Source organism: Chiloscyllium plagiosum, unplaced genomic scaffold (genome assembly GCF_037043375.1).
Source record: "Chiloscyllium plagiosum isolate Xiang-an unplaced genomic scaffold, Cpla_swu_hap1 HiC_scaffold_28, whole genome shotgun sequence".
Classification (NCBI taxonomy): domain Eukaryota; kingdom Metazoa; phylum Chordata; class Chondrichthyes; order Orectolobiformes; family Hemiscylliidae; genus Chiloscyllium; species Chiloscyllium plagiosum.
In genome coordinates, this window is record NW_028270166.1 from 49445939 (window position 1) to 49460858 (window position 14920).

At 41.7% G+C, this 14920-nt stretch overlaps 1 protein-coding gene across 1 annotated transcript in view; it reads left to right on the forward strand.

The window, feature by feature from the left end:
• The first annotated feature begins 11329 nt into the window (after nt 1-11329).
• Nucleotides 11330-14920, forward strand: part of LOC122565075 (E3 ubiquitin/ISG15 ligase TRIM25-like) — a 29965-nt gene continuing 26374 nt past the window's right edge. The window contains exon 1 of the mRNA XM_043720708.2: nt 11330-11914. Coding sequence (XP_043576643.1) covers nt 11345-11914 — 570 coding nt within the window. The 5' untranslated portion in view covers nt 11330-11344. The remainder of the gene's footprint in view (nt 11915-14920) is intronic.

The following is a 14920-nucleotide window of genomic DNA, read 5'->3' on the forward strand; positions in this document are numbered from 1 at the left end:
CTCTCTACTGTCTCATTTTCACCCATGAATGTGTGAAGCAAGTCGATTTTGCTAGACGTCTAACACTGGCATTAGCGGCGTTAGTACAGCTAATGGAGGAGTTTGAAAACTGTCACAGCATTATCGTTGTCTTCAACCTGCCAGTAAGAAATCACAGTCAATTAAATGGCCTTTAATAATTTCATAATTTTGATATTGCTTTGATACAATTTTCTCCATCCTTACAAAACAAAACAAAGGATTTAATACAGATTATTTCTCTATCCTTATGGAAAATGTGAACCATGTAGTCGTCCCAGTACGCTGATATACAGTACACAAGCTATGTTTGATATCAGCAAGATAACTGTTACCCATTGATCTTTGTTACCTTCTGCCATTGACGTTCATCCTGCAGAAATCAGTTTCTTTCTGACACTTGAAATAGTTGTTCATTTTGCAATGAGGACTCAAGATTTTGGGCTTACATTATATTTCCCACTCCAACCCCATGAAATGTGTATTTCTGTCCCCTCGAGCAAATGTAGTAGGACCAACAATTTCCTTTGATATTAAGTAAAGGGCCCAATTTCAAAGAGTGCGGTTTTGACCAGGACTAACTTGGAATAAAATTCATGTCTATTCAGCTGAGTTTTCCTGGAGAAAGTTCTTACTGGTGTATGGTATGTCCACGTCATGGTTATAATTTTATAAAGCATCTGCAGCATACAAAGCAGGCCATTCAGCGTACTTCTCCATATGATTCTCCTCACACACCCTTCACTATCTAATCCCTTGAGAGTATCCTTTCATTTAATTTTCTCTCAAACCTACAACGTAAATGAACATGCCGTTTATTTCAACTACATATTCTTTGCATTCCACAGTTCAGAAGAACTCCACACTTTTCAGCTCAGTTAGCAAACTTACATCCAGAGCCTCAACCTGAGCTATAAATCTTCTCAAAACTCGCTAAGTTCAGAAGAAGTTACTCCAAAGACTTAAATTGCACTTGGAAGTTGTCCAGTTTCTATTGCTGAAGAGGGATTTCCAAGTGGTTTAAGGAGGAATCAAGTAGGGTAGATAAAAGGGAGCCAGTCAATATAATATATTTGGATTTTCATAAGGCATTCAATAAGATACAACATATAAGGCTACTTAACAAGAGGAGCATGTGAAGTTGGGATCACATATTAACTGTGATTGAGGATTGGGTAACTAATATAAGTCAAGAGTTGGGAAAAGGATGGTGATTTCAGGATGGCAACCTGTAACTGGTGGTAATTCTATAGAGATCAGTGCTTATTTACAAAACATATCAATGATTTGTAAGAGGAAAGTGAATACTATAATCAAGTTTGCATTTGGCTAAAAAGATATGTGTTGAGGCTGACTGCAGAGGGATGTAGACAGGTTTAATGACCACAAATTCTGGCAGATGAAATATAATGTGGGAAATCTGAGGTTATGTTCTTTGGCAGGAAGAATAGAGGAACTGAATAGTATTTAAATGGAGATTGACTGTAGGCAACTGCAGCACATGGATTTGGGGGTCTTCATGCACGAATTACAAAATGTTGGCATCCAAGTTCAGCAGCTAATACGGAAGGCAAATGGATTAGCTTTTATTTCCAAGGGAATGGATTATCAAAATGGGGAGGTCTTGCTGAAACTATACAAGGCACTTACCAAAATTGTGAACAGTTCTTTTGAATGCAGTCTAGAGAAAGTCCATGAGGTTGATACTGGGAATGGAGTGAATTTCTTATAAAGAGTTTAGAAGAGCGAGAGGAGCACTTATTGAAACCAGTTCCTTGGGCTTGGCTGTATAGATGCAGCAAGTCGGTTTTCCCTGGTTGGAGTCTCAAGGACCAGAGGGTAAAATCTGAGTAAGGGGTTGCCCGTAAGACAAAGATGAGAAATGCTCTTCTTAGAGGGCAATGGATCTGGGATACATTACTGCAGGGGGCTGGGTTGTTAAGTATATTCAAGCTGAGAGACATTTTTAAGCAGTAAGTACAAGGGTAAAAGGCAGGAAAATTTGAGTTGAGGATTATCAGATCAGCTATGATCTCATTAAATGCCAGAACAAATTTGATGGGTTGAATGGGCTGCTTTTGCTCATACATCTCATGGCATTCAGTAACTGAGCTAAGAAGACTTCAAAGGCACAATGACGATTGCTCACATAATCTGGTTCATTGATGGGACTCGGAGAGGGGTCAATGGGTATTTCCTTTCTGATCGTCATCCCTGCAATTCTGCTACCTGATAGGCATGGTCCTAGTTGGGATAAACCAGAGGAGTTTTTAACCTAACAAATTCCACTGTTAAAACATCTAGGTGTTTGATATCGAACAGAAGCTTGTGCTCGATATGTGGTTGCTGATTCGTTTCTCTCTGAATGAAAATGCTGGAGATTCTGAGTAGGTCTACCAGCACATGTCAGAAAGAAATAGGTTAAGGTAGAAAATCTGTGCCCCTCAACAGTATCTGATTATGCTAGTCCTGAATATTTCTAATATTTTGATGTCATATTTCCAGCATTTGGACAATGTTGCTTTTGAATTTCTATGTGAGTACAGCTCCAGAAAATGATCTGCTCTTAATGCTGCTATTGCAGGGCCTCTCCCACAATGTCTTTTCAAGGTGTTTTGGGAATTTGTGGAATTTTCATCTCTCTCTCTCACATACGCACACACACACCCTTTGTAGAAAATGCATCCACAGGATGAGGGCAGTGCTACCTAGGCCAGCACTTATTGTACATCTAATTTCCCAGAGGGCAATTAAGTGTGAATTTGTGTGGGTCTGGAGTCACATGTGGCTAGACCTGGTAGTGTGGGAAAATGTGAAGTCATTCACTTTGGTAAGAAGAATAGAGGCATACACTATTTTCTAAATGGGGAGAAAATTCAGAAATCTGAAGTGCAGAGAGACTTAGGGGTCCTAGTCCAGGATTCTCTTAAGGTTACCTTGCAGGTTGAGTGGGTAGTCAGGAAGGTAAATGCAATATCGGCATTTATTTTGAGAGGATTAAAATGTCGATGTAGGGATGTACTTCTAAAGCTCTATAAGGCTATGGTCAGATCACATTTAGAATATTGTGCCAATTTTGGATTCCATATCTCAGAAAAGATGTGCTGGCCCTGGAGTGGGTCCACGAGAATGAGCCCAGGAATGAAAGGCTTAACATATGAGGTCCATTTGTCTGTACTGGATGGAGTTTAGAACGATGAAGGAGGATCTAATTGAAACTTACACTCTATCCAGGCCTTTCAGTATTCTGTATGTTGGGACGATGTTTCCATTAGCAGGAGACACTAGGGCCCGAGGGCACAGCCTTAAAGTAAAGGAACGACCCTTTAGAATAGAGATGCGGAGAAATGTCCTCAGCCAGACAGTTGTGAATCAATGGAATTCATTGCCGTAGAACGCTGTCAAGGCCACGTCATTGAATATATTTAAGACTGAGCTAGATAGGTTCTTGATTGTTAAGGGGATCAAAGGTGGGAGATTGAGGTTAAGAAACTTATCAGCCATGACTGAGTGGCAGAGCAGACGCAATGGACCCAATGGCCTGATTTTTATCCTATGGTCTTGGATGGCAGTTTCCTTCCTTAAAGGACAAGGTGAGTTTTTCTGAAAGTTGGTTCACGGTCGTCAGTAGATTCTTAATTCAGATTTTTATTGAATTCAAATTCCACCATCTGCCATGGCAGGATTCAAACCGGGTCCTCAGGACATTATTTGTGTCTCCGGATTAATAGTTCAGTGATAATACTGCTAGACCGTCACCTCCTGGTGTATGCGCATCTTTGGAGGAAGCCTTTTTCCAGCACATCAGTACAGAGGACCAACTATTTTCCCAAGTGAAATCTGTTCAATTTGGAATAGACCAATGATCAAACTTGGGAATTTCAACACAGCACAACACATCAAACCATGAATGTCAAGAAGCAAACCACTGAAAAAGAGGGTGGTAGCGATTGCTCAGAACATCAATGACTTGGAAGAAATTGTAAAAGAATGGTGGACAATAAGGTGATCAGTGCTTCATTGATGACCACAGAGGAATAGAAGATTTAGCAATTCACCCATCGACTGAATCACTAAGGTACCCATGACGTTCTGTTTTGTAGCTAGCACCAGGTTGCGATCTTTGATCTCACTGATGGATAACAAGAATAAGCTGTCGCAGCTCTACTACAGGTTTGGTGTGGAGAGATACAAAGGACAGAATGTCTTCTCTTTTTATATTTGAAAAAGTTTGGGTGTTCTGTCATAAAGAAATGTATTGTGAGCTGTATTAAACTGTGAGCTAGAAGATCAAAAACATCAAATAAAGGGAAAGATCATTCCATCAGAACAGTTTATATGTGTCACAGATTATATTGGTTCTTACGTCTCTAACTCAAATTATGATGATTTTCCTTATTTGGGTGTAACTGAGAGAACGAGCAGGATGTTTCCATCTTTGGACTAAGTCTGAAAGTGGGAGAGTTCCCTGGAAGGAAAATTGTAGCCTATTAAATTGAGAAAACCTATGGGATCTTCCAGCAACTGGGTGTCTGATTGGCAACCAGTAGGTTTTCTACTAGAAAGTGGGCCCTGGACCAAGGAGTCTCAGTGGTGGCTGAACCTGGTTAGGCTGCAGACAAGGTGTCACCGGTTCCCTCGGAACACTCCCAGGATAAAGAATCACCCAGGGCAAAAGCAAGTTCAAGCTGTGTTTGGGTTTGGCCAAGCGGTGCTGGGGGAATCAGAAGCAAGGGAAAGGGTTCGGCTCTCTGACCATCCCCTTCCTGAGATCCACTCACCTGAACCTACCTTTGCTATTATGGCCACCACCTTCCCTCACTTAAACTGGCAACCTGCCCACACTGGTTAACCAGTGGTCATTTATCATTTAAATACCTCAAATGGCAGTCAGGGTGGAAAGATGGACCTTGGACCTTCCCACCAAAACTTAATTCAGGCAGGGTCAGGAAGATGGCTAGATTTTGGTCTTGCCTGCGTCAGTTCAGTTCACTTCCCACTTCTAGGCCCTGAAGAATGTGCCAATGATTTTTAAGGCGCAGTGAATTCATCAAGTAATGAAACTTTCAGCACAGCACATTTTCAGGGTTGTACTCCTGCATGTTCTAAGTGTCTTTGCCTGTTCATGAACCTGATTATTAAAGCTGTTTTTTGTCTGACCAGGGGTATGGGTAATTAGTTGTTAGAAAGGGATGTGGAATGGGAACTGATGCAGACATGGCAAAGGAGGAGTTAGGGAGGAATTCAGAGCAACCCCTATGAAGGAGGTTCTTAGAGTTGCTGTTGAAAGTTTACTGATTCAAAGATGTGAAGAATATTATACAGGTTTGTCCTTTATTGAAATTCACACTTCAGTGGTATATTAAGAGTTCTAGAAATATATGGCATAGAAACAGACACTTCAGTCTAACTTGTCCATGCTGACCAGATATCCTAAATAAATTCAGCATTTGGCCCATATCCCTCCTATTCATATACCCACCCAGGTGCCTTTAAAATGGACCAGCCTCCAACTTCCTTTGACCGGTCATTCCATACACGCACCACCTTCCGCATGAAGAAGTTGATCCTTAGTTGATCTAGTTTTGAAATGCAGGGTTACTTGGATAAGATAGGGGGTGGGATGTTCTTCGGAGAGTTGGTGTGGACTCAATGGGCCAAATAGTCTGCTTACATACTGTAGGGCTTCTATGATTTTATTCTAATATCAATCACATGGTATTGTCACATTGTGTTGGAAAATAACAGACTTGTCCAAAAAGCTTTTGTTAATCAAAGTTTAAGCAATAAGATTTTATATTATCTTTATTCCCAAGTTGACATTGTATTTTTAAGTATTCTTGCCGCTTTGATGTGCTCCAACTATAAATAAATATGATCTTTTCCCTCTCACCCTAACCTATGCCCTCTAGTTTTGGACTCCTGCCCCCACCCCCACCCCAGGGAAAAGACCTAGGCTATTCACCCTATTCGTGTCCTTCATGATTCGACAAATCTATAAAAGGTCACCCCCTCAGCCTCCGATGCTCCAGGGAAAACAGCCCAAGTCTATTCAGCTTCGCCCCATAGCTCAAACCCTCCAACCCTGGCAACATCCTTGTAAGTCTTTTCTGAACACTTTCACGTTTTGCTACATCTTTCACACGATTCCAAAGGTAGCCAAGTCAATGTCCTGTACAGCCACAACGTGATCTCCCAACCTCTATACTGAATGCACTGTTCAATAAAGGTAAGCATATCAAACACTTTCACTATCCTGTCGAATTGGGACTCCACTTTCAAGGAACTATGAATCTGCGTTCCAAGGTCTCTCTCTTCAGCAATACTCCCCAGGACCTTACTGCATGGATTTCCTCTGGGTGCTCCAGTTTCTCCTACAGTCCAAAGATGTGCAGGTTAGGTGGATTGGCCATGCTTAATTGCCCACAATGTGCAGGATGTCCAGGCTAGGCGTATTAGCCATGGGAAATGCAGGGTTACTTGGATAGGATACGGGGTGGGATGTTCTTCGGAGAGTTGGTGTGGACTCGATGGGCCAAATAGTCTGCTTACATACTGTAGGGATTCTGATTCTATTCTAATATCAATCACATGGTATTGTCACATTGTGTTGGAAAATAACAGACTTGTCCAAAAAGCTTTTGTTAATCAAAGCTTAAGCAATAAGATTTCATATTATCTTTATTCCCAAGTTGACATCGTATTTTTAAGAATTCTTGCTGCTTTGATGTGCTCCAAATATAAATAAGTGTGATCAGATCAGTTTTTAAAAAAAGAATATGGTGAGCATCCTGCTGATCTCCAATGTTAATACCTTTGGTAGAAATCATCACTTGATAATTCAGAACTTGAGTATTGATAACAAAAGACTGTCAAAGCTTTTTGTCTTGCTCTCACCAATGCAGGAATTCCAAATTTCAAAGGTACCAATAATGTAGAAAGAAAGGGTACTGATTGGTTGACCCTCATTGACACTTGCCAGAGAGAATGTGCCAGCATTGCAAGTAATGACAGTGTAAAGTGAGTAGACTACACACAAGGCCAGAATTGAATGAACAGCAAGGGAATTATAGGTCCCAAGGAGTTTACATATGTAGTGACATGCGTGAGAAAACATGAGAATTATGATTTTAAAATTGAGGTACTGAGGGGATGAGTTAGTGTATCAGGAAAATTGGGTTGAAGTAACAAGGATAAGAAAATGGAAATGTAGCTGAAGAAGGATTTGAAGTGCAGGTGGAATGAGCGATCCAGAGAATATCAGCAGGTGGGAGTAACAACTGAACAACTCATTGTACAGTATAGGTAATGACATTTGGAACGGGTTGGATTTCAATGGGGGGCAAGTGAGGGTGATTAGCAGAGTTCAGTCTGGTGGTAATTAAAGGAGATGTTAATTCTCGCTTTAATGGGGTGGGAAGTAATGTCCAGAAACTTAAGTGGACCAGCTGTGTAAATACAATAACTACAAAAGGAAGTCAGAGGCTGGGAATTCTGCAGTGAATAACTTACCTTCTCACTCCCAAAGCCTGTTCACTATCTGCAAGGTATCTGTGAGGTATGTGATGGAATACTCCCCATTTGCCTGAGTGGGTGCAGCTCCAACAACACTCATGAACTCATTAACACCATCCACAACACAGCAGCCTAACTGTTTGGCACCTGCTTTGCCACCATAAACACTTGTTTTAACACAAATGCACATGAGTCAAGATTAGAGTGGTGCTGGAAATGCACAGCAGGTCAGGCAGCATCCGGGAAGCAGGAAAATCGCGTTTTGGGCAAAAGTCCTTCATCAGGAATGGGTGGAGAGATAAATGAGAGGGAGTTGGGACTGGGGGAAAGGTAGCTGAGAGTGCAATAGGTGGATGAAGGAAGGGGTAAAGGTGATAAGTTGGAGAGGAGGGTGGATCGGATAGGTGGGAAGGAAGATTGACAAATAGAACATGTCATGAGGACTGTGCTGAGCTGGAAGGTTGGAACTGGGGTAAAGTTGGGGCAGGAAACTAGTGAAATCCACATTGATGCCATGGGGTTGAAAAGTCCCAAGGCGGGAGATGAGGCGTTCTTCCTCCAGGCGTTGGGTGGTGAGGGAGTGGAGATGGAGGTGGCCCAGGACCTGCATGTCCTCGGCAGAGTAGGAGAGGGAGTTGAAATGTTCAGCCACGGGGCAGTGGGGTTGGTTGGTGCGGGTGTCCCAGAGATGTTGTCTGAAGCGCTCTGAAAAAAGGCGCTCTGTCTCGTCAATGTAGAGGAGACCGCATCGGGAGCAAATGACATGGCATCAGTGTGTACCTTGGTACCCACTTGAGGAAGTGACAAAGGTGATTGATGAAGGAAGGGTGAGAGATGTTGTCTATCTGGACTTCAGCAAGACTGTTGGCAAGGTTAAATAAGGCCCTTCATGGCAGGCTGATACAAAAGGTGAAGTCACATGGGATCCACAGTGACCTGGTAAGATAGATACTTTAGTGGTGGAATGATGTTTTTCAGATTTGATTTATTATTGTCATATACCGAAATACAATGAAAAATTTTATCTTGCGTGCAGTTCAAGCAAATCATACATTTCAAAGTGTATTAATGTAATAGAACAGAGTGAGGAGTACAATGTTACGGCTGCAGAGAAGGTGCACAAAGAACGAGATCAACATGAAATTTAAAATTTGAGAAGTCTATTCAAAAGTCTAACAACAGTGGAGAAGAAGCTGTTCCTGAATTGGTTGGTATGCATTTCCAAACATTTATATCCTCTGCTTGATGGAAGAGGGTAGAAGAGAGTATAACCAGGGTGGGAGTGGTCTTTGATGATGTTGGTCACCTTCCTGAGGCAGCAGGAAGTATAGATGGAGTCAATGGATGGAAGGTTGGCTTGTGTGATGGATTGGGCTGTGTTCACAACTCTATAGTTACTTATGGTCCTGGGCAGAGCAGTTGCCATATAAAATGCATACAGAATGCTTTCTATGGTATATCTGTATAAATTAGTAAAGAGTCCTTGTGGTCATACCAAATTTCTTTAGCCTCCTGAGAAAGTAAATTGTGCCTTCTTGTCCATCATGCCAAATGAGCAGATCATGACAGATTGTTGGTGGATTTTTGGTCAAATTACTGGGAATTTGACATTCTCAACCATGTCCAGCTCAGCACCATTGATGTGGATGGAGTGTTCCCTCCACTCCACTCCCTGAAGCCAATGACAAGCTCCGTCATTTTATTGACATTGACAGAGAGATTGTTGTCTTTATACAATGCCGCTAAGCACTCAATCTTTTTCCTGTATATTGTCTCGTCATTGTTTGAGACCTGACCTACAATGGTGGTGTCATCAGCAAACCTGTAAATGGAGTCGGGCAGAATTTGGCCACACAGTCGTGAGTGTATAAGAATTACAGTAGGGGGCTACTCCATATAGTTATATGGATAGACGGGAAAAGGTCAGCTTGTTGTCCCCAAGAATAAACTCTCCTAAAGAAAACGAAGATGACTTAATTGGCTCGTTTAAGGGTTTAGATAGAGAAAAACAAGAGAAACTGTTGTCGCTGCTAAACAGAGGGCAAGATTTAAGGTGATTGATAAAAGAAGCAGAGACTGAGAGAAAGATCTATTTATGCAATGGTTAGTTTTTGGAATGTGCTGTCTGGTAGTTCAATGATTGCTATCCAACTTCCATTTCAGTTCATAATCCCAAAAATGAAAACATGGTCTCTTTACAGAGTGAACAAGAAGGAGTCTAGGGAGTAGTTATAAATGAGCTGGATGGGGGAATAGTCAACAGGATAATTGCATGGATTAGTATGGGGGCACAGGGTTGAAGAAGTGGAGGTTAAGGTGAAGGGAAGGAAGGTCAGAGCACTCAGTGAGAATAGAGTAAGAATTTAAATAAAGGTTTGATGTATCTTCCATGGCAACAGAAGAGCCTATTTGTGAATGAATCTGCAGCCAATTGTACACTATAAATCGATTTTCCCTTTGAGATTTTGTGTTCTTGTGATTTAATCCTGATAAGTGTAAGATAAAATGTTCTGACAGCTTGTCCTTTTCTTAAGCAATACTTAATGGGATATGCATAATTGTCAGCATCCATGGTTAATATGAACATTAGCAAGGATGACATAATCCCACACAGTGGTCTCTGTGGCTGTGTACACTGTAACAATCTATATGTTGCCAGCTCTACTTTTAAACTAAGGGCAGTTATGGCCCACAGTGCCTCTTCTATCAGTTACCTTTCTGCACAACTGGAAGTTCTTGCTCTCCTCTCAGTCAGTCCCACAGGTGTGGTGGGTAAACACCTTGCGGAGTGTGGCAATGTTGGCTCACATCCTGCTGTTCCATATTAAACTGAGACACCGATTCTCAATGTTTCTCTGCTTGATGTGATTTATTCTTTACCTGCGTTTTGATCAGTTCTGGCTTCAGTACACACTGATTAGAACACATTTGAAGTGAATGGGTTGAGGATTTCCCCCAGTGAGTTACCTGTCGACAGATGGTCTGTATCCCTGCTGGACCAGTCTTCATCTTCCTGGCGCCTGCTCCACTTTGCCAGATGCTCATACTCCCTTCTGTGATTTCACTTAATCTGACTTTATTAGTTACATATTATTTTAGTCTATCCTTCACCTCTTCAGCTTTCTTTCCTTCCTTAAGATTCTTTTAGAAACTCACAAGTTTGACCAAGTTTTCTGTCACCTGACAAATAATTCCTTCTCTAGTGCGACATTATGTTTTATAATCTTCTGTAAAATGCCTTCAGGCACTTTATTGCATGAAAGGTGCTTATTATGTGTAAATTGTTGTTGTTGTGTATCTCTTCTTTTTCTCCAATATTTTCCATTGCATCTGCTCTCATTGTTTCAGTCAGTTCGTCCTTTGTTTTTTTGTTACCAAATCCGCTTGCAGCTTATTCTGTCGCTGACATTATTTGGTCTAGCTCCTTTCCCTCACTGCGATATCATTCTGTCATGAACAAGGGATATTCCTGAATTTACATCCATGATTACCTTTAGATGCTGAGTCTGACATCCTGAGTTTCCTCCATTTATTATGTTTACATTTGACATCTAATAACCTGGGCTTACTTTGGCAATAAAAAAATGTTTTTTGTTACAACTACTTAGTTATCAAGTGAATTGCTCTGTTTCTGGGTGTTGATATCCTAAGCCAACTAGTCAGTAGATCATCCATGGACAGCTGTTAACAGGTGCACTTACACACCCTATACACAAGGGATCAAACACTAGATGTTTTGCTGATCTAGGCTGTTGTTGTCATTTAGATAAATTTCAGTAACACAGCAGCACGCATTTCAGAGAGCCCCGACATGAACATGGCAACCGGTTTAGCTCAGGAGGCTTTAGGGGAGGAATTAACCTGTGCTATTTGTCTGGAGATTTACACGGACCCTGTGATACTCGACTGTAAACACAGCTTCTGCCAAAGCTGCATTGAGGAGACCTGGAATGACACGGCTGCAGCCCCTTACTGCTGTCCTGAATGTAGAGCAGAGTACACCGAGAGGCCCGGCCTTGAGAGGAACTTTAAACTGGCAAATATCGTTCAGAAATACCTGGCTCTGGAGGTCTCCCAGGATGCTGTTCTGTGTAACTATTGCACTGAGAAAATACGGCCGGCAGTGAAGACCTGCCTGAAGTGTGACGCTTCCATGTGCCCGGAACACCTCAGGCATCACACCGAGAGCACTGTGTTTAAAAGCCATCTCCTTGTAGATCCCACTACAGATGTGTCCCAGTGGAAATGTACAGAGCACCAGGAGCTGCTGAAGATTTACTGTAAGGAGGATAAGGTGTGTGTCTGCACTCTCTGCACTGTATTTGGGAAACACAAGGGCCATAATTGTGGGAGCATCAGCGAAGGAGAGAAGGAGCTCAGGGTAAGTGTGTGATGATTACTGCAAAACTGTATTACTAACTGCATTAAGGAAGAGTTATGGTAAAGATGGCGAGGCATACACACACTTGATTCCATCCCTTTAATTTACCACTGTGTAACCAGTTCAAGTCTAATGATACAAATGTAATACGGCATTAGGGATATGACCTAGCTGATGCAATAGTTCGTTACTGAAATTTTAAAAATGGAATATGGGTGATTTAATTATGACTTAATTTGGAATACGTTTTTTACTTTTAATATATAAAGTCATAGAGTCATACAGCACAGAAACAGGCCCTTTGGACCAACCAGTCCATGCTGAATATAATCCCAACCCAAACTAGTCCCTAAACTAAACCTTTCTGCTCCTAGTCCATATCCGTCCAAACCTTTTCTATTCATGTATCTAGCCAAATGTCTTTTAATGTTGTCATTGTACCCACATCCACCACTTTCTCAGGAAGTTCATTTCACATGCCAACCACCCTCTGTGTAAAAAATTCTCTTGGTCTTTTTTTAAATCTCTCTCCTTTCACCTTGAAAATGTGTCCCATCATCTTGAAATCTTCCATCCTAGGGGAAAGACAACTGCCATTAACACACATCTATATTCTACTTCCTTGATGATTCATTAGGCCAATCATTAGATGGCTATGATGATGAGAAAATAAAAACATGATTGTGATGTTATAAAATATTGAGATTGGCAACAACAAGGAGACTGAGCAGCTCAGTGGCTCAGTAGTTAGCGCTGCTGCATCACAGTGCCAGGGAGCTGAGTTTGATTCCATCTTCAGGCAACTGTTTGTGTGAAGTTTGAACGTCCTCCCTGTATCCACATGGGTTTCCTCCAGGTGCTCTGGTTTCCTCCCATAGTCCAATGATGTGCAGGCTGGGTGGATTAGCCACGGGGAATGAAAGATTAAGGGAATAGGGTAAGGGCATGGGTCTGAGTGGGATGCTCTTTGGAGGGTCAGTGTGGACTAAATGGGCTGAATGGCCGGCTTCCACAATGTAGGGATTCTATGAGGAGCAGCACAAAGTGGTCCACAGGTTAGGGTGGGGACACACTAAGAACATAAAACATAGAAAACTACAGCACAGAACAGGCCCTTTGGCCCACGATGTTGTGCTGAGGTTTAATCCTAATGTAAAATATAGTAACTTAACCTACGCACCCCTCAACTCACTGCTATCCATGTGCATGTCCAGCAGTCGCTTAAATGTGTCCAATGACTCTGCTTCCTCCACTACAGCTGGCAACGCATTCCATGCATTCACAACTCTCTGCGTAATGAACCTACTTCTGACGTCTCCTCTATACCTTCCTCCTAATAACTTCAAACTATGACTCCTCGTATCAGTCAATCCTGCCCTGGGGAAAAGTCTCTAGCTATTGACTCTATCCATTCCTCTCATTATTTTGTACACCTCGATCAGGTCTCCTCTCTTCCTCCTTCTCTCCAGAGAGAAAACTCCGAGCTTATTCAACCTTTCTTCATAAGGCAAGCCCTCCAGTCCAGGCAGCATCCTGGTAAACCTTCTTTGCACCCTCTCCAAAGCCTCTGTATCTTTCCTATAGTAGGGCGACCAGAACTGGACACAATATTCCAAGTGTGGTCTCACCAGGGACTTGTAGAGCTGCAGCAAAACCTCACGGCTCTTAAACTCGATCCCCCTGTTAATGAAAACACCATATGCTTTCTTAACAACCCTATGCACTTGGGTGGCAACTTTGAGGGATCTATGTAGTTGCACACCCAGATCCACCTGTTCCTCCACACTGCCAAGAATCCTGTCTTTTTTTATATAGATATTTTTATTAGAAATTTAACATTTTTACAAGTTTACAAAAATAAACAAAACTCTCAAATATAAACATTGATATATGATTAAATCAAATATACAATAGCCAAAATTTAACAAAAGAAAAAAAAATACCGAAAAAGAAAAAAATACAAAACTCAACTATCTACTAATCTAACCTACAACTAACTAGAGTGTATATTTAAGTCTCTTACATGCTCATAATGTGTTAACATCAGATGTAATAAAACCCGTATTCGTGCGGGATTCCTCTCCTAAGGGGCCCCGGACCAGCCAGGTTTGTAATCTCAATTAAATAAAAGCCCTTGTTAGGATAGCCGAAATATCTGTATTTATGTAATTCAAGAAGGGCTGCCATATTTTATAAAATAATTCGGTCTTTCAGTGCACTATATTTGTAAGGAAGTCAAGGGGAATACATTCCATAATTAATCTGTGCCAATTTGAAAGTCTAGGGGGGAGAATCCTGTCTTTAATCCTACATTCAGCATTCGAGTTCGACCTTCCAGAATGCATCACTTCGCATTTATCCAGGTTGAACTCCATCTGCCATTTCTCAGTCCAGCTCTGCATCCTGTCTATGTCACGCTGTAGCCTGTAGTAGCCCTCTATACTATCAATGACACCTCCAACCTTTGTGTCATCTGCAAATTTACTAACCCACCCCTCAATCACCTCATCCAAATCATTATAAAAACTACAAAGAGCAGAGACCCAAGAACAGAGCCCTGCGGGACCCCACTCAACACTGACCTCCAGGTAGAAGCATTTAATATGATAAAGGCTGATTTTAACTTGGCCACTATTCCACTTTCCTGCCCTCTCTTCATGACCCTTTACCCATTACTAGTTATAAAAAAATCTCTCTCTCCTCCTTAAGTCTGTTTAATATCCCAGCCTCCACGCTTTCTGAGGTAGTGAACTCCATAGACTCATGAGCCTTTGCATAAAGTAATTTCTCTTCATCTCTGTTTTAAATCTGCAACCCCTTATCCTAAAGCTATTACCTCTTGTTCTAAGGTTTGGAGAGATAATGGCCTGGAGCAGGCAGGTGGGATTAGTTTAGTTTGGGATTATGTTCGGCATGGACTAGTTGGACCTAAGTGTCTGTTTCTGTGCTGTGTGACTGTATGTCTCTGTGAGGAAACGTCCTCTCTGCATCTAGTTTGTCAATCTC